Below are 23,926 nucleotides of genomic sequence, written 5' to 3'. Positions count from 1 at the left end.
AGCGAGCGGCAGAGCCGGAAGGAAGGCCCAGAGCGAAGGCGCGGAGCAAGATGGTGGCGACCAAGAGGAAACGGCGTGGAGGACTGGCGGTTCAGGCGAAAAAGCTGAAAAGAGACGCGAAAGATGGCAAGCTGCCGGCTAAGCCGAACGACGTATCAGAGGAGGCGGCGGAAGAAGAGAAAGATCGTATCCCAGGCCCAGTTTGCAAGGTAAAGGGCGCTTTGCGGCCGCGGCTCCACGCTCTTTCGTTGTGGTACCTACCTGATTACTGCTCTGCGGGTTTCAGAATTGCTGGGGGTGTTACGGGAGCTCCGTCTCAGCTCGTCCGGCGGGACCCGCTGCCGCGTTTACATCTAACCCTAGTGCACGTGGCTGCACTCTTGGCAGGCTGTTGACTGAGCAACTTCACCCATTTCAAAGCTGTTACCTGGCTCCCAGAGAAGCGACTTTCGGGGACTGTTACAGTGTTTGGTCTAATAACTTTAGTTTTTGTTGTCGGAGGAAGGAATTCTTCGTTAAACTTGTTTGTCTCCCTCAAGTATATATCCCTTCCAGTGATGGGATATCCAGAATATTCCCATATTCTGAATCTTGAAGCTGGTAATGCGATTCTTTAAAAAGCTACTGTCCTTTGGGACTATGCCTTAGACGTGATCTTTTTTTTTTAAATTTTACTTTTAATTGGAAGATAATTGCTTTACAATGTTGTGTTGTACAGTTTTCTAGAGTACAACAACGTGAATCAGCCATAAGTATACATATATTCACTCCCTTTTGAACCTCATTCCCATTCCATCCCCGACTTGTTTGATTTGTAACTCTCAAGGAATACGGAAAACTAGGGTAGATACTATGAGTTTTAGGTGTATTCGACAGTTTTAATGTGCCAAGCACTGTAAGAAGTTAGGTTCCCGTGCTTTGGGATTGCAAAACTGAAACGTGACCACTTTCTCCTAAAATGTTGGAATTTAGAAGGAAACTAAGAACTGATATGTAAGTTGATGGTTTTTATTCAGAAGAAGGTGAACACAAGTTGTTGAATCTTTCATTCATCTGAGAGCTCCTTAAGCTAGATAAAATACTGTGGAGACAATTGGTCTGCTTTAGTAACTTACTTCCATCGTCCCCGCCACCCCCACCACAGCTTAGCATAGATCTCTATATACCACGTAGTGAGTGATAGGTAAATGACCCTTTTGTAGTGGTTTGCAAGCACTGGGAAAGGAGTTAGCTTTGAGGAATGAAAGATAAGCTTGAATTCTAACCCTAAGAGAGGACTAAGAGTTGTTGAAAAGGGAAATTGACAGCATTTACTGGTGCTTATGATGTGAAATAAGGGCAAATGGAAGATTCAAAGCGTGGGGGACTGAAATAATGGTGACATCATCAGATAAATAGTAAGGAAGTTTACCACATTTTAAGATTTGGTGTCCTAAAGTTGAATTTGAGGTAAGTTAGATACTGGATTATTTGAGCTAGAAAGAGTTCCTTATCTTTCTGTAGAGTTAGTTGACAGTGAAAGCTGTGAGAGTGATTATGAGAACTGTCATAATCAGGAGGAGGAACTGGAGAAATTGAAGAAAAACAAAAGGAAAGGAAGCCAAGGAGGTTTCCGGGTGGCAGCTGGGGTCAGTAAATGCTACTGAGATTGAATTAAAGGCTGAGGTCAGGATTGTTTGGGTTGCTACTTGGAAGCATTTATTGTTAAACAAACAAGATAGATTCACCATGAAATGTTAAAATTCTCACACTTTTTTCCTTTAGGGGAAGTGGAAAAATAAGGAACGGATTCTCATCTTTTCTTCTAGAGGAATAAATTTCAGAACAAGACATTTAATGCAAGACTTGAGAATGTTGATGCCTCATTCTAAAGCAGGTGCTATCATATCGTATGCTTTAAGATTCCGTATTTGTAAACTTGCCTGTTTATATATTTTCACTTCTAGTCACACTTCATTCATTCAGCATGTCAGGTAAAGAACAGTGACTTCTCAGAAGTTTTATCTGTTTGGTGCCAAGATTTTTCCAATTAATATTTTTTAGAAATTCTTTGCAAAATTCATTAAGCACTGTCTTCTCTAAAACATTTTTTGAAAGTCCGAGAATATGTTCTCAGAGGCCATGAGCTGGTTTGTCCTTCTAAATGAGTCAAGACTGCCATGTATTATTTTCTGAATTTAAAACAAAACAAAACAAAAAACTGTTCTTATTAAAAACTTAATGTACCAGGAGTATGACTGAAGCACCTTTAAGTTGGGACTCAGTCTACTCCTAATGCCAGGCTTTTGCTTTTATAATGGGATGTCTTACAGGCAAATGAAAAACATTAGTAATGGGATTTGGAACCACGACATGTTCTCATGCAGCTGTTTTTTGTGCCTGTGTTGGGAGGTGCTTAGGTTTTAATTCTTGGTAATAACATAACAGTGTTTCTGAGTAAAATAAAGGTGTTTCTGAAACTGGGGTCTATAGTTACATAAAGAGAATTTTAATTTATATTGTTTCCTAAGTGAGTGTTTCTAAAACCTGTGTCCTAAAATTGGTTTATGAGAATTTTTCTGTTTTGGAAAGAGATTCATAAAATTTAGGTAGACCTCATTTTATTGTGCTTCACTTTTTTGCAATTTTTTTTCTCCATTTGCAGACTTGTGGTAACCCTGTGTCAAGCAAGTCTCTTGGCGCCATTTTTCCAATGGCATTTATTTGCTCACTTTGTATCTCTGTCACATTTTGGTAATTCTTGCAGTGTTTGAAACCTTTTCATTGATGTTATTTTGTGATCTGTGATCAGTGATCTTTGAAGTTACTACTGTGAAGTTTGAAGTTACTACTTTGAAGTTACTAAGCCTCACTGGAGGCTCAGATGATGGTTAGCATTTTATAGTAATAAAATATTTTTAAATTAAGGCATGTACATTGTTTATTTAAACATAATGTGTTTGTATATCTGATAGACTACAGTATAATATAAGCATGACATTTATATGCACTAGGAAATCAAATTTATATGACTTGCTTTCTTTCAATATTCTCTTTATTACGGTCATCTGGAACTTAACAGGCAGAATCTCTGAGGTATGCCTGCACACAAAGAAACAGTGCCTAGATCTTCATAATTCCTGAGGACTATTTTCAGTCACTCATTTTTGCATTTCAAAAGAACAAGATTTTTAAAGAGGTCATGTGTCTTCAGCTGTAATCATTTTGAAGATCAAAAAATCTCATTTAAACTGAAAATTATAAAGATACTTAATAGTTAATTTTCTAGAAAGTGTGAGTGATTTGATTGAAGTAGCTTTGAAATCTTTTTGTTTAATTGTTTTGTTTTCTTTTTACAGATACTAAAATGGATCGTAAAGATAAGTTATTTGTGATTAATGAGGTAATTTAAGAAAATAAAGTAAAATATTCTAGCAGCACTATTTAGAAACAGTATTTTAGAACGTGAGAAATTGATCATTTAAAAAAGAAGTCAGTTATCCAGTGACTTAAGTTGTTTTGTATAAGACAGCAAATTTTATGAACTTTAATTATGTACCTTCTAAATTTTTATAGTACTCATTGTCTATTTCACACAGTTTATTGCTTCAGTACATATTATTTCTTGGTCATTCTTAAATTTGTCTTCTCTCAATAAGCATATTGAGGAAAGTATTTTGCTAGTATTAAAAGCAGTGCATGTGATATTTGCTCTTAGGTATTATGGACTAGTAATAGGTTAAAATTTCAAAGTACTGTTGAAAACTAAACTTCCATTTTTAAAGCAAATTTTTTTAAAGCTTAGAAGAATTGTTTTAGATACTTCTCTTTAGTTATTAGAAAGGCTTCTGTTATTCATTTAGCACAAATTTTTGAAGTCCTGTTCTATCATGGGATTATTCTATAGAAACAGTGTTAAAAGAAATGCCTCTGTCATCATGGAACTTACATTCTAATGACGGAGTCAGGCCCGTAATAGGTAGTATAATTTCAAATGAAGATAGGCGACATAAACAGGATCTGAATTGCAGCAACTAAAGCTTACAACTTAGCATGTAGTTATATTTATTCCTAGAAAGTAAGCAACAAAAGCATTGGATTGATGAATTCTTTAATCCTCAGGTAGTGTATATATATTAATTTATAAATACTACAATAATAAAGGACTTCATTCCCTTACTGCTTTTGTGCATTTCTCACTTGTGACTTTATAAATGTTTAAGACGTTGAAGTTTAATTCAACTTGAAATAGGTTTTGTATACTCCTTAGTGATTTTACAGAACCAGATCACAGAAATGGTAGTACAGATGAGGAAGAAAAAACATAAATTTCTTGAGCTTAAAATAGAACAGCAAAAGAGTTAAACATCAAAGTAATGGCTATGAAGGATGTTTTTGGTTCTTTAAGGACTGTTTTTCTACAGTTGGTGAGTCTGGTTGTAATGTGCTTTATTCCTGGGGTTGTTTGTTTTTAATCTTAGTAGTTTGTACACAGGAATATGGTCAGAAGAAGAGATTCCCCAAGGGAGGCCAGTTAAAATGCTAGACCAAAAAGAGTAACTGTTAACATCAAAGAGGTGGGCAGAGCATAGCTTACCTTATGCAGAAAATCTAAACATTTCTGCAAATAAATCTACTTTGATTTAGACCTTTGTAACCTCTTAACCTGCTGAAGTATTCTTGGAGGAATCTGAATATTCATTCTTTGAATTACTTTAGATCTTAGTTTTATTATATACTTCATTTTTCTATACTTCGCTCCATTAGGTTTGTGAAATGAAAAACTGCAATAAGTGTATCTATTTTGAAGCTAAGAAAAAACAAGATCTCTATATGTGGTAAGAGAATGTTTTTTTTAAATTTTTTAAATTATGAAAGTATAACACATTTACAGGAGACTTGGAAAATAAAAGTTATAGTTCCACAATATATTATAGTTAGTTTTTAGTAGATTAATTATGATAAAATATGATGAAAAATAATTTTTAGTTGGAGTTTCAATATCAAACTCTCAAAAATTAATAGAATGAATAGACAGAAAAGTAGAAGAATATAGTGGACCTGAAAAGCACTGTGAACCAATTCAATATAATTAAGATTTATCCAGTTTTCACACAACAGCAGGATACAAATTCTATTCAAGTTCCCAGAGACTATAAACCAGGAGACACTGGAATATATCTAGGGATGTACAACAAATGCAAAAATTCCATGGTCTAAAGGTATTGAAATCATACAGAGTCTTTTCTTTTAAAACTGTGAAATTATTAGAAATCAATATCAAAAGAGAATGTATTAAATAAATTTGGGAATAAGTGAATATTGTTAGCACTGTATGGTATCTTTTCTTTTTTTTAAACTGTGCATTTTATGTTTTTGACTGCACCATGTGGCATGTGGGATCTTAGTTCCCAGACCAGGGATCAAACCTGTGCCCCATTGCATTGGAAGTGCAGGGTGTTAACCACTAGACCACCAGGGAAGTCTCTGTGGTATCTTTTAAATTGAGCTGGTAGTAAGCTTTTACTACATTCTAAATTCTAATTAGTTGAAAAAACTTTTTATGTTTTTTAGGCTTTCAAATTCACCTCATGGACCATCTGCTAAATTCCTTGTTCAAAATAGTAAGTTGACTCAATTTAAATTTTTTTGTGAGAAAATTGAAAATCTTTTGGGATAATTGTGCCAAAGTTATAACTATTTTTGTTGTTATAATTTTTCTAGTTCACACCCTGGCTGAGCTGAAGATGACTGGAAACTGTTTAAAAGGTTCTCGGCCCCTTTTGTCTTTTGACCCTGTAAGTTTCTCGTTACGTGTCAGGTTAATTTTCTTACTGTGCATGGTGATTTTTTTTGAGTGGATATAGTTGTACAGTTCAATTTAGTTAATAAAACACAATTTTAAGCAAAATTAATGTTGTCAAATAATATGTTCACTTTATTTTTACAGGCTTTTGATGAATTACCACATTATACTTTGTTAAAAGAACTCTTAATTCAGGTAAATATCTTTACTAGAAACTGTTTTTAGTAAAATATTATAAATAAGTGTCTTCCTTTTAACTTTATCTAAAACACACATGGTATGTCATAGAATACAGAACTAATGTGTCCCTTTTTCCACTAGATCTTCAGTACACCACGGTATCATCCCAAAAGCCAGCCATTTGTGGACCATGTGTTTACATTCACCATTTTGGATAACAGGATATGGTTTCGGAACTTTCAGGTTAGCTTTTATTTTTAATTATATAAGTTAGGATATGTAGTGTTTATGATATAGAATAGGCAAATGATACTCTTTTTCTCTTACATAGCTTTCTTTTCTCTATAGACTTGTAGTAAATAACCCCTATTTCATAACCTAAGTTCATGGCTATCTGCTGATGTGGAGTATGGATTTTCTCACAAATCACTATATATTGAGTAAAATATAAGTTTCTCTCCTAAGAGGTTAGAGTCTGCTGGGGCTGGGGTGGGGTTTTAGACTTAGAAAAACATAGCCCCCGTAGAAAACATTTGTGAGAACTATTAGAGCGATTCATTCAGGAGGAGAGGTGGATGAAAACAGCAAGACAGAATTTCAGACAGCGTGTAAAGTAAACTGGGCTTTTTTTTGCTTCTGTTAAGCAGAAAAGATACGTGAGTTAAACATATTCTCTTCTTAACCTCTGAATGCAGGCATACCTTAAACAACAATAGTAATATTTGTGGTTCAGAAGTTGCTCCTTAATTCCACAGTCAGTAGCCATTCAAAAATAAATTTTGCCATGTATCCTTTTATATGTCTTTTAATCTAATTTGAATTAGATTTATAAAAACAACTCAAGGATTGATTTAAATTTTGAAAGAGTGCCACATAGGGTGCTTGAATACATTTTGTTCTCATGGTTGCAATTTTAAATAATCATTTTACCAGTTTTGCAAGAAGACATGTGCTGTGAGAAGCTAGATACAGACCAGATTGAAATGACTCAATTTTAAAGACACTGAAAAGACATTAATATTTTCCTATGACAACTACCTGTAACCAGTAATACATTTCAGAAAATATTGATGATTTGGCATTTGCCAAGTTTCCCTTCCACCTTAACTTTATTGGTTATCAGTTCTTTAGGTACATTTGTAATGAGGATATAGCCCGTGTCCCATGTAGAAGTATTTTATTCAAATCAAAATGAAATGTTTCCTTTTTTTAATTAAAGATCATAGAAGAAGATGCCGCTCTTGTAGAAATAGGACCCCGTTTTGTCTTAAATCTTATAAAGATTTTCCAGGGAAGTTTTGGAGGACCAACTTTGTATGAAAATCCTCACTACCAGTCACCAAACATGGTAAGCTGTTTCTGTTCAGTGGTCCTTGATGTCCTAAAACTCTTGGGCCAAAGTAATTCTGTCAAATAAGTGTTCTGTTAACTGTGAAACTGAATTTGGTTTTTGCTGTATCCAGTCTTACAGATTACAATTTTTTTTTTTTTTTGATGATGCAGGGTAAAGGGAAATAGGTTTCATAAGTGAATGTCCTTGCCATATATAAAATGTTTATTTTTATTCAAAAGCACCTTTCATATTTTTTTTGTTTCTAGCATCGGCGTGTCATAAGATCCATCACAGCTGCAAAATACAGAGAGAAACAGCAAGTGAAAGATGTGCAGAAGCTGAGAAAGAAAGAACCAAAGACTATTCTTCCCCATGATCCCACTGCAGATGTTTTTGTTACGCCGGCTGAGGAAAAGCCGGTAGAAATACAGTGGGTGAAACCAGAGCCAAAAGTTGATTTGAAAGCCAGAAAGAAAAGGATTTACAAAAGACAAAGAAAAATGAAACAGAAGATGAGCAGTGGGAATGCAAAATGAATTAATGGAGAACTAATTTGATTTCAGTTTTTTATATTTATTTTGTGTTCAGTGTGTAAATACTTTTGTTATTTGCGATGGCCTTCCATCTAATTAGTGCAACATTTAAAAGAAAAAACTTAAGATTTTGTGACTTTGGTCCGGGTGGGTCTATGTTTTTCTAAATAAAATATCACCAGAACTCATCACCTAATTTCTGTATTTCTTTTTAAAGCTTTACATGTTACTAAAAACTTAGCACATTTAAGGTTTAGGCCCACTGTTTTGTATTAAAATTTTGAGTTTATTAAATCTGAAATTCAGGCAGATTTACTGGATTGTTATTATATGTAAAACAGTATTAGGCACTTTGAGGGCATCGTTTCAGATGGTACAGTGAGGATGGAGTGCTAGAAGGGGAAAGCATCTTACTGAGGTTTGAGTCCCTGAGTCACAAGGCACGGGAAGAGCCAACTTCTCTTGTCTTGTTACCTTGAAAAAATGAGAAAAATATTTAGGTTTTGCAAATCAAATAAGTTGATATATGTATTGAAAGCATTTTGTAGATTGCAAATTTAATTTAGAAGCAGTGGGTGTAAATTACTTAACAGTAAAAGGAAGAAAAAACAGTTATGGCACCAGAACATGTGAATTTTTCATGTTATGAAAGAACTTTATTTGAAGCAGAGAGAGCACTGGGCTTATCACCCTGAAGAACGATTAGTAATAGACAAGATTCTGGGTGCAAGTGGCCAGGGACAGGGTAGGGTCATGCGTGTGGTGTTTTGTCACTTTTTTCCTGCTAATCATTTTCCCGTCCTTGCTCTGCAACATTAGTAATTGCACAGTATTCTACTCTGCCACACCTCAGCAGTCCCTTATTGTTGGATATTTGAGTATTTCAGTTTTATCTTTTCTGGTATAGATGCTTGCAGCAAACATTCTAATACATATTTTGTATAATATATGGAGTTAAGAACCCTGGTCAAAAGTTAGAAACTCGTTCCTCTAAATATTGTACCTCACCAGAGGTTAGTGTTCATTTCCTTGTGCCCTTACTAATGATGAGATAATCTTTGTCAATTTGATAGGTAAAAAATATTAATACTGTGTTTTGGCTGGGTATTGGTTTTTCTTTTGTGACTAATACTGTTTTTGTGTGGTAGTTACACGAATTTGTTCGAGAAGGAAATGGCAACCCACTCCAGTATCCTTGCCTGGAAAATCTCCTGGACACAGGAGCCTGGTGGTCCTGTGTTGTAGTAAAGAGTCCATGGGGTCGTAAAGAGTCGGGTACAACTGAGTGACTAACGCTTACTTCAGGGGAAAAAGCCGATATTTAAGCAATTGAATATAGGATGAAAATAAGACATTATTGTAATCATTTATGTGGATACCTCATTTGAATGAGAATTTCTCAAGTCCATGTTCATTTAGAAGTCAACCTGTTTAATAAAGATCTTCCTTTAGGCTGAAATTTACATACAGTGTAATTGTCTTTAAATTTCGATACAGTATTACAAGCAAAAATGGATCCTCTTTCCCTCAGGAAAGAAAAAGAGGCAAGTGACTGAGAAGTAGCAAAACCAGATGGAATTGGAGAAAGAAAAAAGTCATTTTTTTGTTCACTGTTTGTTTACTCCCCTTTCCTAATTACATTCTCAGCTAGAGAAATGTCCTGTTTTTCCTTGCACTCAAACTTCTCAATCTTCCCTATTATCATTTATAATCCAAGACCATATAGTATCCTCCTCCTTTGGAAAAGAGGCTAGTGTATGAATTTTTAGTAGTGAGTTGGTTGGACAGTGTTGTGCCTAGAAACTTGAGATTTAAGAGTTGGTTTGTTTTGATTGTGCAGAGGGCAGGATGTTAGGGAAGAAAGGGACAACTGCATAGACTTTAGGAACCCTGATTCTGTACAAGAGAGATTTGTTAGCAACAGAGCCAACCCTTGTAACCATATGTGGTTGACAATCTAAATTTAACAACAGTTGTAGGGATCTTTCACCCCATAATACAGTGTATCAGGTACATCAACCAAAACCTGCTACTGGTTAAATACTATCCCTTAGCTGCATTCTTTTTTTTTTTTTTTGGTGGCACCTCTTTTCTTGTGGCTTCAGCAGAACATGAACCGTGAACTTCCAGATGTTCAAGCTGGTTTTAGAAAAAGCAGAGGAACCAGAGATCAAATTGCTAACATCCACTGGATCATTGAAAAAGCAAGAGAGTTCCAGAAAAACATCTATTTCTGTTTTATTGACTATGCAAAAGTCTTTGATGGTGTGTATCACAATAAACTGGAAAATTCTTCAAGAGATGGGAATACCAGACCACCTGACCTGCCTCTTGAGAAACCTATATGCAGATCAGGAAGCAACAGTTAGAATTGGACATGGGACAACAGACTGGTTCCAAATAGGAAAAGGAGTACGTCAAGGCTGTGTATTGTCACCCTGATTATTTAACTTACATGCAGAGTTCATCATGTTGAAACGCTGGGCTGGAGGAAGCACAAGCTGGAATCAACATTGCTGGGAGAAATGTCAATAACCTCAGATATGCAGATGACACCACCCTTATGGCATAAAGTGAAGAAGAACTAAAGAGCCTCTTGATGAAAGTGAAACAGGAGAGTGAAAAAGTTGGCTTAAAGCTCAACATTCAGAAAACTAAGATCATGGCATCCAGTCCCATCACTTCATGGCAAATAGATAGGGAGACAGTGGAAACACTGGCTGACTATTTTTCTGGGCTCCAAAATCACTGCAGATGGTGATTGCAGCCATGAAATTAAAAGAGGCTTACTCCTTGGAAGGAAAGTTATGACCAACCTAGACAGCATATTAAAAAGCAGACACACTACTTTGCCAACAAAGGTCCATCTAGTCAAGGCTATGGTTTTTCAGTAGTCATGTATGGATGTGAGAGTTGGACTATAAAGAAAGCTGAGCGCCGAAGAATTGATGCTTTTGAACTGTGTTGCAGAAGACTCTTGAGAGTCCCTTGGACTTCAAGGAGATCCTACCAGTCCATCCTAAAGGAGATCAATCCTGGGTGTTCATTGGAAGGACTGATACTGAAGCTGAACTCCAATCGTTTGGCCACCTGATGTGAAGAGCTGACTCATTTGAAAAAGACCGTGATGCTGGGAAAGATTGAGGGCAGGAGGAGAAGGGCACGACAGAAGATGAGATGGTTGGATGGCATCACCAACTCAATGGCCATGGGTTTGCGTAGACTCCAGCAGTTGGTGATGGACAGGGAGACCTGGCGTGCTGAGGTTCATGGGGTCACAAAGAGTCGGACACGACTGAGCGACTGAACTGAACTGAACTTTTCTTGTGGGATCTTAGCTCCCCTGACCAAGGATCCAACCCGACTCTCAGCAGTGAAAGTGCTGAGTCCTAACGGCATTCTTAACCTAAATCGATCTTGGAAATGTAGGTTTAGAGCCCAGAAAATTAGTGATGGATGTGATGGATCCATCAAGAGTGATGGATGGGTGGATCAGAGCAATTTTATTTACGGTGGTAAAACATTTAATATTAATTTAAAAAGTGTTGATGCTCCCTCTTAAATTGTTTCAGTATAAGTCATTTTTAAAATTATTATTTCTCATGCACATTGGTCAGGACAAGGAGTACTAGAGATCTCATTAAGTGGTAACCGAAGAAAAGAGTTCAAAGATCTGGTTTTGATCCAACTGAATCCTGCCATTCATCAGTGGGGCGTTCCTCAAGCTTGAGTTTTCTCATCTGTAAAAGCGTGGCTCAAATTGAGAAATTATCTTCAGAACTACAAGATGTTTTCCAGAATCTCATCCCATCAAACTCCTTTCTCATCTCTCAGGTCGGATGTCAAGTTAGTGTCTCTCTGACTGCCGTCTGTGCCCCTCACAATGACACCCCCCCGGGGCCCCGCCTCCCGTGACCCTACCTCCGTCTCACCTCGGCCCCGCCTCCCGCCCGCCGCGGCCCCGCCTCCCGTCCGCCGCGGGCCCGCCTCCTCCCCGCCGCGGCTCCGCCTTCCTCCCGCGCGGCTATTTCCGGAACAGGGCCCTCCCCGTGTCCATGCGGAGCCGCCGCCGGCGCCGCCCCCTCCGCGCTCCCGCGTGCCGCAACCAGCGCCGCCTTTCGCCACCGCGCGCCGCCGTCGCCCGGCGCTGCCGTCGCCGCCGCCGCGCTCGCTGGCTAGCCCGGTGCGGGCGCCGGGCTCCCGCCGCAGGAGAGGACCACCAGGGCCGTCGCCACCACTTCGGCCCGGGCCCGGGCTCCGGCCCCGCCCCGGGCCCCGGCCCGAGCCCCCTGCCCTGTCGGGCGATGAAGTGTCACTACGAAGCGCTGGGGGTGCGGCGAGACGCCAGCGAGGAGGAGCTCAAGAAAGCCTATCGGAAGCTGGCCCTGAAATGGCACCCAGGTAATTACTCCGCAACCGCCGCGGCCCCTTTCAAAAGCCGCGGCCCTCGCCACCTTTCTCACCCCTCTCCGCAGGGTAACTCTAGGGACCTGGCTGTGCCCGGGCTTGCCCGCCCGGTAACTCCCCTCGCCCTGGAAACCGTGCCGGCGTCCGGCCGGGTGGCCCCTGCCCAGCCCTGGCGATGAGGGTTCTCAGCTCATCGGCGGTCGCAGCCCTGCACCCCCAGGCTTCATTCGAGACCCGAGCACCTCGTTCTGTCCCAGACGTCCCCGGGTTCCCGCGTGGCGACTTGAGGGGGAAAGATAACATACTAGAGACTTCTCGTGCTCCTCCCACCCCTCCGTAGATGACCCCGAGCGGGGCGGAGTCCCGAGCTTTTAACCCAGTCTGTCTCAGGCTTTTCCCTTGCTGGAGTTCCTGCAGCTTTCCTGGGCTTTCACCGGGAAAGCTGCCCTTAACTTCAGCGGGAAATCCCAGCTACTTAAGTGTAATTAAGACAAAGGGGCTAGTCAGATGTCTTCTAAAGAGCTATGCTTTTTTTCTCTTTTGGTAGGTTGATTCTGTATTTCACTTCGGGTGTTCTGCAGATTGAAAATTTTAATTGCGTGCCTTCCCTAGTGAAGTTATGTGTTTACATCTATAGAAGTATGCTTCTTTCGGATGTTTTATTTAGTTGTAGTCCAGACCTGTGTGACTGGTGAAGTAATCTGATCTTCTCGACTGGGTAACGAAGACAGTATTTGAAGCTCAACTTTTTGAGGTTTATAAGAGGCTTTCATATTAGCACTAGTCCATAAAAATGTTTATAGAGTGGTTAGAATGCTAAGACGGAGATCTCAGTCTTGTTTGGAAAACATGCCTTACTGGAAAGGTAAATACAAATGCAAGCAAAACAGCATAACGCATATAATTGGTAGTGGGTTACTAGAACAATGACTTGGTTACTAGAACATGGGCAGTGGGTTACTAGAACATGTTATTGGAACAATGACTTCCCTGGTGGCTCAGACGGTAAAGCGTCTGCCTACAATGTGGGAGACCTGGGTTTATTCCCTGGGTTGGGAAGATCTCCTGGAGAAGGAATGGCCACCCGCTCCTGTATTCTTGCCTGGAAAATCCCCATGGACAGAGGAGCCTGCTGGGCTACTGTCCATGGGGTCTCAAAGAGTCGGAGGCGACTGAGCGACTTCACTTTCACTTACTAGAACAATTAATAACTGCCCCAGGAATTCAAGACCAGGAATTTTCACCATGTACTGAAAGGCAGTGAGGCTTCCCTTTGGCAGAGGAGCCTGGCCTTTAGCTGGCTCTAGAGGGAAGAGGGAGAAGAAAATTTAATTGTATGGGAAAGAGCACCGTGGTGGGCAAAAGATGGTCCAAAGGAGAGTTTGACGGAAGGCAGCGTTTATTGGAAGTCTGAAAATAGATGTTGAGAGAAGGGCTGAAGGAAGGGCTTAGAACCCCAAATCAGAAGGTAATGGTTCTAGGTGATAGAACAGGAAATAAAGGTATGGGTTTGTTGCTTAAAGCTGTAAATGATGACCGTCGGAGGAACTAAAAAAATCTGATGTATACTGGAAGGGAAGAGGTAAATGAGCTAAATGTTCTTCCGGAAGTCACGAGCTATATCCAAAATTAATAGGTCCCAAAACAGTATAGAAGAATGGTCTTAGAGTAGTAGGGATTACTGTTAGAAATAGAGTTGGAAATTTGTTAACTGTCTGGGTGGGGAAGGGTGAGAAAGAGAATTAATACTTGTGACCCAATGCACATATAATTTTGATGACAATATTAAAACGTTTTTGAGTAGTAGTCTGCGATTAGGTTGTAAAGGTCTTTGATTGGCCAAGGATGGTGAAATGTGTTTTTCCAATAATGCATAGTTGTGGCCAGTTTTATTAAGATGTCCTGGAAAGGTACTATGAAGGCAGCTTAGTAGATTGAGGGGGCCCAGAGACCAAAGTCAGGTAGAGTCAACCTTGAGCACTTAAGGACCCAAACCAGTCTTGGGATCATTGGGAGGGGTAAGGGCTGTATTGAAGGGAAGTTGCAAAGGAAAAATGACCAGATTTAATTAGCTGGAAATCAGTGCAAGGATAGGATATATACTGTCCCATAAGACACATGATTTTGGTGTGCTTTACTTTGCTGGCTCATTAATTTGTTAAGTCTGTCACTCAGCAAATGTTTAATTTCATCCTATGTGCAAGGTAATGCATTAGATATTTCCAAGGTTGACATTCGGTTTGTGCTTCAAAGACTAATGTGTGCCTCATATAGAGGCCACCCATTTTCATTGTTTAAAAAAGGAATTACCTTTATTTCTTTTATTGAAGAATTGAGAATAATTTCCAATAGGGTCAATAGCACTGCCTACTAAGATCACTCCTTGTGAAAGCCAGTCTTTCAGTAATTCATCTGATGACTGTTCCCTGAGCACCTTACTGCAGACAAGACAGGAGTGATCCCTGCCCTGCTGGCCCTGCTGTCTTCGGAGAGACACAGAGGAAAACAGTCACTTTCCATCCGCTGAGATAAGGGCAGTAGGAGGGTACATACAAGGTGCTTCTGAGCCCCTGTACCAATCTGGACTGAGTTTTTGTGAGGGTGGGATAGATGTTCATCCCTGAGTGACATCTAGGTTGAGACCTCAAGTGGGATCGCAGCGAATACAGGAGGTGGGAGGTTAAGAGGGAGCACAGCAGAGCCTAGGAAGGGGAAGAAGTCAGCTTGCCCAGGTGAGCAAGGGCTGGGTCTTGAAGGTTGTGGTAAACTGTGTTAGGAAGATTGGGCTTTGGGAAGCCATCGAAGGGTTGCAAACAGGAGAAATGATAGGTTTGTGTTTTTCAAGTATTCCTTTGGCCGTATGGTGGAAGACTGGGTTGGAGAGGCTAGGCAGGAGGTAAGGAGACCAGCAAATCTCACCAGGGACACTGACATCACCTGGATGATGAAAGGACCTGGGAGCAGAGATAATTCACATGCTAAAATTCTCAGTGAATAGGGGGAGTGATTGGGAGGCTAGTGAATAGTGAGAAGGAGGGGAAGGAGGAGAGGTAGCCATATTGTCTGAATCTCCATTTGAATGGACAGAATGCTGATTTGTACTGAGTGGTGAATAAGATCAGTGACCAGGAGAGGAGGTCAGCTTCATCACCAGACCTGCTGTATCAGAGCCCCAGGGGCCGGTAGGGAAGTATGTTCTCAGGGAGCTTGGCTTCAGTTAAGGCAGGGCGTAAAAGGCACAGTCCATGAAGTGTTCTATAAGCTACTGTAAAATCATTTGGGAGAAAGTAGAGGAGGGCACAAGTTTATCTAGAGAAAAACACAAAGAATAGTATGAGAGTGCCTTTTAAACTTCATTGGCAGGATTTGAAATATCTATGGCATTTGCCTAATGTTAATAATTAAGGTAGACTTCCCATTTTTTTCTATGATAGTTTTTTAACTTTTTACACTCATCTTTTAGATCTCAGTTCAACCTCCTAGTCAACCAGTCACAGGCATATTTAAGTGAAATAAAAAGCCTTATGACAGATTGAAGAAGTTACTTAAAAAAGAAGATTCAGAAAGCGATAGATCTTGCTTTCAGATGGTACACTGATGGGTTTTCTCGTTTTAAAAGCTTTAGCTGTCACCAGACTTCTTTGAGGGAGGGAAGAAGGGAGTGGGAAGAAAAAGGACAACAAAGTACAGTACAGATTAAAAGGTGAAGAAGAACCACCCACCTCTCTGTCTCATATCAGGAGATTTAGTTGGCGGCTTTTTCTGTCATTCTGCTTTAATGTGAACTATGCTGCTTTGTTTATCAGACCATCATTACTAATGATTTGATGAAGACATAGAACTCATGAGCTGGATTGTACCCTTGTATATAAATCAGGATTGTGTTTAGCTGCAAATGATAGGAAGCCGGCAGTCGTGTTCAAAAAGTTGTTCTTTTTTCGCATGTAGTAGGAAATCAGGAGGTGGCCCTTCTTGGTAGTTCTGGCTGCTTGATGAAGCCATCAAAGACCTGCTTCATCATCCTGACCATAAGACTTGAGTCTTTGTGTCTAAGCAGTTAGGAAGTTCACTGCTTTCATGTGGAGGTGCAGAGAGAGGCAGGTGAGCCCCAGGGTAGCAGGTCTCCCATGAGGTCGTTGGACTCTGCTCAGCAGCTGTCAGATGGGGCCTCACTCACCATCTGAGATGGCAGTAGGGGTCCCAGGTGGCAGCATGAGGGAGGAAAGGATAAAGCAGGAACAGGGTGTGTGCTGGTTGTCTTTCAAGGAAGAGTCTAAAAAGCTGCCATAGAACACATTCATGGATTTTATTGACTAGAGCTTAGTCATGTGGTCAATCCAGACTTCAGGGGAGACTAGAAATGGCATCTTTATTTGGGGGATCGGGTGCCCCCATAAAATCAGCATTCATTTGTTCCCGGAAGAGGGGATGAACCTGCAGTCTCTGCCTCAGTTGGCATAATCTGCCGGCAGGCAGTATACCCAGGCTTTGGGCAGGACGCAAAGGGTGAGTTAGAGCGTAAGGTGAGTGCCACCCAGGCCCGTCCCTTTCATCAGGAAGAACAGTGCTTCTCCTGGGAAGCTTCACTTAGTATTGATTGATTTGTGTTTGTATCTGATGGGCTGAAAGTGGGTCACCTGATAATCTCAACTTCAGAAAAGTTTGAGGAGGTAAGGTTTTTAAGTGTGTACATTACCATTGTGATCAACATCATAGTTTTGTTAGGAATAAGAGGAGAATGGATACTGAGTAGGCAACTAGTAGTACTTGTCACAGAGAAGTAATAAAAATTTCAAATAATTAAAACAGGATACTGGGTGTCCTGTGTTTAGAACCAGATGGCAACACGGCCACAGCAAGGTGAAAGTTGATAGACTCATTGGAAATAATGGAAAACCTAGCCACAGTGGTTTAAGTAAGTTAAGAACTTATTTTTCTCACCACAGAAGGCTTGGAGGTACATGCTTGCTGGCATTGTTTGAGTGGCTGAGTAATGTCACTGTGAATCTCTTGCCTTTTCTTCAGGGTCTCAAGATGGCTGCTGAAGCCCCAGCACTCACATCCATGTATAAGACAAAGAGGAAGGAAAGAAAATATAGTGCTTTCACCAATGCTTTCACCTCACTGGTCAGAACTATGTTACATGGCCCTGTCTAGCAGCAAAGATAAGCCAAAATGCTTGCTTAATTTTTAACTCATCCAGCCTCCACAGTAAAGCCTGAAAGAGAAAAAAGAGGGAGAAGTTTTGGATCAGCTAACCTTTAGTATCTGCCACAGAGTGGATTGAGCACTCTATTTGAGTTTAAAAAGCTGTTTTACAGTTATCAGTTGGTTTGTCAGTAATTAACATGAAAAATACTTAAAACTCTGTCAGCTATAAATTCAGCAGGACATAATGTGATATTGTTACTAAAAACTAATATAATTAGCTATAGTGATTAAAAGTAGAATGTTAAGGAATTAATGAATAGCTCCTTGATCATTACTATCTTTGACTGCATTTGAAGTGCAGGACACAGCTAAGCGGCTCACACACACACTTGGGCCTCCCAGGTAGTGCAGTGGTAAAGAACCTGCCTGCCAACGCAAGAGACACAGGTTTGACCCCTGGGTCGGGAAGATCCCCCGGAGAAGTAGATGGCAACCCACTCCAGTATTCTTGCCTAGAAAAGTCCATGGACAGCAGAACCTGGTGGCCTACAGTCCATGGGGTTGCAAAAAGTCAGACACACTGACTTAGTGACTAAACAACAACAGTTACTTCCTCATGATTAAATTCAGGTTAAATATTTCTAGCAGGAATGTTACAGAGATAATGCTGAATGACTGAGCATGCACGCACAAAGTAGAGTATATTATGGTGCACATAAGAAGTAGGAGATTTAGTCCAGAGAAGAGAGGTAGGCTAGAAGATGACCCATGGGCTGCTCTAAGGAAGGGAAATTAGACCTGTGATGGAGTTTTTTCATTTCTGTTTTTTTTTATTTTTTGTTAATTTCAAAGGAGCATGGTTCTAAAAGCTTTTTGTGTCCAAGCACCTAAACAAAAAGAACTAAGGCAGACTGCTGCACTTGAGAAAGTGTTGTCAGTGTCAGTTGTTGAGCACAGAAGGCTGCTTGAAGGACGTGGGACTGTGTGGTGGTATCTAAAAAGAGGAGGTCGGGTACACTTGAGAGTCTTGCTTTAAGACTATTTCTGTCATTTTTTTAAGAAGCATATATTGCGTTGTAGCCTAAAGAATGTTGATGTGTACTCCATAGTAGACTCAAGATACTGATATTTTGCTTTTTGAGTGTGTTAGTTATCTATTGCTGTGTAACACATTACAGAAACTTAAAACAGCAAATATATTCAGGATGTGGACTCACACCGTTTTCTGGGGATCAGAATCAGAACTGTGTAGCTGGGTGGTTTGACTCAAGGTTTCTCAGAAGGTTGAATCATCACTGGGAAAACTCACATTCAAGCTTGCCCCCAGGTGATGGCAGGTCTCAGTTCCTGTTGGCCGTGGGCCAGAGGCCTCCATTCTTTACCTCGTGGGCTTTTCAGAGGCCACCAGAGTGTCCTCACGCTATGGCAGCTGGCCATTCCCAGAGACCCAAGAGAGGGCGAGCACCCAAGATGGAGACTGCAGTCTTTCATAATCCAGTATTGAAAGTAATGTCCTGTCCTGTCATCGCTTCTGCCTCTGGGTTTCAGTCACACAGACCGACCCTGTTGATGGGGGAGAGGATTATTACACAGGGTGTGAACGCCAGGAAGGTGGGGGTCCTTGGGGGCCATCTTGGAATCTGGCTACCACCCTGAGGCAAAGATGCTTTCTGAATTCCATGGTTAAGGAGGCAAACTAAGAGAAAGTTAATTAGTATATATTTTATAAGCTTTATGGGATTTATTTTGGTGTATGTTGATAAGAAAGAAAACCTTAAAGATGGTGGTAAAGACACACTAAATATAATCTAGCACCAAAGAGTAACAGTCTTTCTATATCTGATGGATGTATTTTGCTCCTTCTAGAAATAAAATGTGTACTACCCAGGGTTTTCTGTTTGTGGATATCCAGACTGAGTGCTAAGTGACACGCTGAGATTTAGAGAAAAGCATGAAATTGCTACTCGAGTTGACACTTAGAGCCGATCCTGATGATCAGCTGTCAGCCACTTTCTCTGCTTTTCCCTAGTTGTTTTTCTTCGTTTTGTACACATCCATTTATGGCATTCCTGATGGAAGTGGCCCTTTTTAGAGTCTGTCCTCTACTTTTCTGATGAGTGAATTTCTGTCCTTTATTTTAACAGATAAAAATCTGGATAATGCCGCAGAAGCAGCTGAACAATTTAAACTGATCCAAGCGGCATATGATGTGTTGAGTGACCCTCAGGAGAGAGCGTGGTGAGTATCGTGCTGTCCCTCCTGGAGTATCTAGCTGGGAAGAATGGTCAGCAGAGGGCTTTTTAGAAATGTAATACATCACATTGTTTGGGGTGTGTTCTGAAGCCCAGTCATCTATTCATTATGTAAAATGCAGTGTTTGGGTAGGAAGGAACCTGAGAGAAGATTACTTCACCTCTGATCTCATAGATGAAATTTGACGGTAGTAGAAATAGTTTTAATTTTCATACTTATGAAGCTCCTTCTCATTTAATAAGGTCTCTTTGATGTCTGACAAGTTAAATGATGTCAGTGTTCTTGCCTGGAGAATCCCAGGGATGGGGGAGCCTGGTGGGCTGCCGTCTATGGGGTCGCATGGAGTTGGACACGACTGATGTGACTTAGCAGCAAGCAGCAGAAAAGGAAGAATGTCGACTTATCCTTAAAAAACAACAAAATTCTGTAAAGCAATTATCCTTCAATTAAAAAATAAATTAAAAACACAGATACAGTGTTTTTGTCAAGAATTGTAATATTTTTTTCCAAGAACTTCTTTATATGGAGGAGTTAAGCATCTACATCCATGACAGACTCTTTAATGATGACCTGGTCACTTAATTCACTTAATGCCATTTCCAGACATAAATTTCTACTTTTGAAATCCTTTTGAAGGTTTCCACATTCTCAGTGAACTTTTTGCTGTGAAGCAATAGGTTTAATACTCTTGACATAACCATGCAAGATGCTGCTGGTACAGAGAGCAGATGGGTGTTCTGTTCACCTGTGCAAGTCTTCTCTCTTATTAAGAGAGAAAGGCTATAAAGAAAATTCTTATTAAATTACCTTTTCTATAAAAATTAGAGAATACTAGATTTTTCTCCTCCTGAGGAATTTGAAAATGTGGCCTTAGAAATGCTTTTGCTTTCCTTTGGAAGCTTTGAGATTCTTTCCTGCCTTCCATTTGCTCTAACTCTTCTCTAGATCTTAGGTGGTATTCCTGCCCGAGGAGTCCCTTGTCCTTTTGTTTGAAGCACCTACCTTTTAATTCTCCCGTGAACTGGAAGCAGTTCGGCACAGTGGCAAGGAGTGTGGTTCTTCTGATGCTGGACTCATGGTTTTGAATTCTAGCTCTGCTGCTTATTGGCTTTATGATTGTGGGCAACATTATTTAATATTGCTGAGCTTCAATTTCTTGTTGTATCAAACAAGGATAATAATTGACTTTATGGAGTGAGGGTCAGTTGTATGTGTGTGAAGTTCTTAGATGGTTTACAGAAACACTAGGAGAGTGTTACTCATGTCCATGTTGGTAAATTCCCAGATCCCAAAAGTGTATTTAGTCTATGGAGCAGGTGATGTCTACTACTGTCTGACTTAGGCTTTTTTCTGGTGAAAGTGCTCCTACTTTTCTGGGAGAGTAGAAATTCCCTAGCTTATTAAACTCCCCTCTTCATGTTGGCTAGTTTCATATATGGCTAGTATCATATAATAACTATAATGGACTTGGAATTGCAGTCGAAGTTTTAATCAGCAGTTCTGTCGAAGATTCTTGCAGAACCATAGATTATAGCCCACCAGGCTCCTCTGTCTGTGGGATTATTCCAACAAGAATACTGGAGTGGTTTGCCATTTCCTTCTCCAGGGGATCTTCCCAGCCAAGGGACTGAGCATAGGGATTGAACCTAGGGATTGTCTCCTGTGTTGACATGCAGATTTTTTACCACTGAACCACCTGGGAAGCTATTAAGTCTTTAACTGTTGATATTTTTCTTCAAGGTTTTGGTTGTGGGTTGGCCACGTTAAAGTGTAAAGAAGTTATATTTTGACTGTTTCAGAGTAAGGGATCTTTTGAATTCTTACTTATTCAGCCTTCACTGTTGCTAATTTTTTTTTTTTTTTTTTGCTTAGGTATGATAATCATAGAGAGGCTCTGCTTAAAGGTGGGCTTGATGGAGAATATCAAGATGACAGCTTAGATTTGCTTCACTATTTCACTGTTACCTGCTACTCTGGTTATGGTGATGATGAAAAGGTAAGAAGTGAACTCACTGATAATTTATAAAGCATTTAAGTAAGACTCTTGAATGCAAATTCTTAAAATTATTTGAAAATAGAAAGTGATAGACTACTCATTTGAAAACTGAGAAACATTGCCTTCATATTTAACCTGTCAGCATTCAACCTTCAGTTGAAACCTAAATGTATTTGCAGTGACAGAGCTTGGGACTGTAAATTTTTTTAACAGTTAAAATTTTTTTTTTAATTAAAAATTTTCATGTTACATTTAAAAATCTTATTCTATGAGTAGACTACAAAAGTGTTAAGAATTTGTGTTTCTGTTACTGTTTTTTAGGGCTTTTATACAGTGTACCGTAATGTTTTTGAAATGATTGCAAAGGAAGAACTAGAATCTGCTTTAGAAGAGGACATGGAAGATTTCCCAACTTTTGGAGACTCCCAGAGTGACTATGATACGGTAAAAGGAACACTCACTACCATTTTGTAATTAGCATTTATCAGTGTGTCTTTTCCCCATTTCTTTATTTTTTTTTTAAAAAAGAGGTTCTAGTTCTCCGTCTTGTACTGTGACTCTCTTATCTTTTGTTTTTCTTGATCCCCTCCCCTCTTTACTTTTTCCTCTTGATCATGGTCCCATTCCATTAATTTCCTCATCAAATTAATTCTGAAGAGTTACTGTGTAAAGCCTTCAAAGGACTGTCTTCTCTATTGATTAATAGTAATGTTATATATATATATTTATATATATAAAGAAAAGAGGTTAGGTGTTTTGCAGCATCAGTATTTATGGCCTTACTGGAAAAAAAATCCAAATGAAAACGAGTGTTCCGCTTGCTTCCCTTGTCCCCAGGTGGTCCACCCTTTCTATGCTTACTGGCAGAGCTTCTGCACTCAGAAGAACTTTGCTTGGAAAGAAGAATATGACACACGGCAGGCTTCAAACCGCTGGGAGAAGCGAGCCATGGAAAAAGAAAACAAAAAGATCCGGGACAAAGCGAGGAAAGAGAAGAATGAGCTCGTCCGTCAGCTGGTCGCTTTCATCCGTAAAAGGGATAGAAGAGTGCAGGCTCATCGAAAACTCGTGGAAGAACAAAATGCAGAGAAAGCCAGGAAAGCTGAGGCGATGAGGCGGCAGCAGAAGCTAAAACAGGCCAAGTATGTGGGCCGGGCTGGAGCCTGTCTAGACGTAGGTGCCGGTCCCCAGAAACGCCATGGATACCTGACCTGGTGCTTTCAAGGGGGTTTGATCCTCACCCTGGCTTCAGCTTTCTTTTTATGTCCTGGCACTGGGATGATGTCTTTTCATCAGCTATGAAAAAGTTTTTCTTTTAAGTTGGGTGTTTTCCTTCAGAGGCCCATTTACACTTGAGATCCTTTACAGACTCTTATAACATTTAATAATAACTAATATTAATTGAATTCTCATTCTGTACAAGGCCACATCCTAAGTGCTTTTCTTGCAGCAGTGCTGTGATGAAAGTTCTGGTTTTTATCCTCTTTCTTTGGAGGAAATGAGACAGGCCCAAGATCACATAGCTAATAAATTGCGGAGGTGGGAATTGGAGCCTGAAGTCAGTCCAGGGCTCTGCTTTTAAGTCCCACGCAGTACTCTACTTTGTTAGTATACTCTTAGAGACTTAGTGCCTTAAAGTTCTGTTGTTTTGAGTCACTATAAAAGCATTGTGTCCAGAGCTTTATAGCATTCTTTAAAAAACTATCTACTTGAAAGTTCTACCCACCTCATCTTTGGGAAAGTGCCACTTACATTGACACTTAGGATTTAAAACCACCTGAAGACTTTTAGTAAGTTGCTGAGAGTTAGATGTTTCAAAACCTGTTATCTAGCAGAGCGATTAAAATCAACCACCCAACCGCTAACAGATTGAAGTGACTTGGCCCGTTTCAGCCAAGCACAGGTTTTGAGTCTGTAGGCATGGACAATTGGGGAGGATGGGTTTTAAGTCCCAGAAGTAAATGAAACCAATGCAGAGACCGTGCCGTGTGTATCCAGGCTGGCAGAGCAGTACAGAGAGCAGACCTGGATGGCGGTAGCTGACTTGGAAAAGGAGCTCAGGGAGATGGAGGCGCAGTATGAAAAGCAGTTTGGAGATGGATCCGGTGAAGATGAAGTGGAAGACCAGGAGCTCAGAGATGGACAGGATGGTAACTTCCTCCATTCATTAAATGCTACAGGGAATGCTTTTATTTTGCACTCAGGATGCTCACTGCTGCTGCTGCTAAGTCGCTTCAGTTGTGTCCGACTCTGTGCAACCCCATAGACGGCAGCCCACCAGGCTCCGC

The 23,926-nt window shown here is 40.2% G+C and overlaps 2 protein-coding genes across 2 annotated transcripts in view; both read left to right on the top strand.

Moving 5' to 3' along the window:
* The first annotated feature begins 4 nt into the window (after positions 1–4).
* Positions 5–8,019, top strand: BRIX1 (biogenesis of ribosomes BRX1). The gene is made up of 10 exons (XM_043887389.1): positions 5–209; positions 1,765–1,876; positions 3,339–3,382; positions 4,747–4,817; positions 5,554–5,603; positions 5,704–5,777; positions 5,930–5,980; positions 6,107–6,208; positions 7,185–7,313; positions 7,565–8,019. The coding sequence occupies exons 1-10, from the start codon at positions 51–53 to the stop codon at positions 7,832–7,834; spliced, it is 1,062 nt and encodes a 353-aa protein (XP_043743324.1). The 5' UTR covers positions 5–50; the 3' UTR covers positions 7,835–8,019.
* Positions 8,020–11,919: 3,900 nt separating this feature from the next.
* The window catches only part of DNAJC21 (DnaJ heat shock protein family (Hsp40) member C21), a 29,133-nt gene continuing 17,126 nt past the window's right edge, over positions 11,920–23,926 (top strand). Inside the window, exons 1-6 of the mRNA XM_043887595.1 lie at positions 11,920–12,232; positions 19,534–19,627; positions 21,515–21,638; positions 21,960–22,082; positions 22,476–22,780; positions 23,637–23,788. Of these exons, the coding sequence (XP_043743530.1) occupies positions 12,136–12,232; positions 19,534–19,627; positions 21,515–21,638; positions 21,960–22,082; positions 22,476–22,780; positions 23,637–23,788 (895 nt within the window). The 5' untranslated portion in view covers positions 11,920–12,135. The remainder of the gene's footprint in view (positions 12,233–19,533; positions 19,628–21,514; positions 21,639–21,959; positions 22,083–22,475; positions 22,781–23,636; positions 23,789–23,926) is intronic.

This window comes from Cervus elaphus, chromosome 25, assembly GCF_910594005.1.
Source record: "Cervus elaphus chromosome 25, mCerEla1.1, whole genome shotgun sequence".
In the NCBI taxonomy this organism is placed as follows: Eukaryota; Metazoa; Chordata; class Mammalia; order Artiodactyla; family Cervidae; genus Cervus; species Cervus elaphus.
This window is presented reverse-complemented; position numbering and strand designations above follow the sequence as displayed.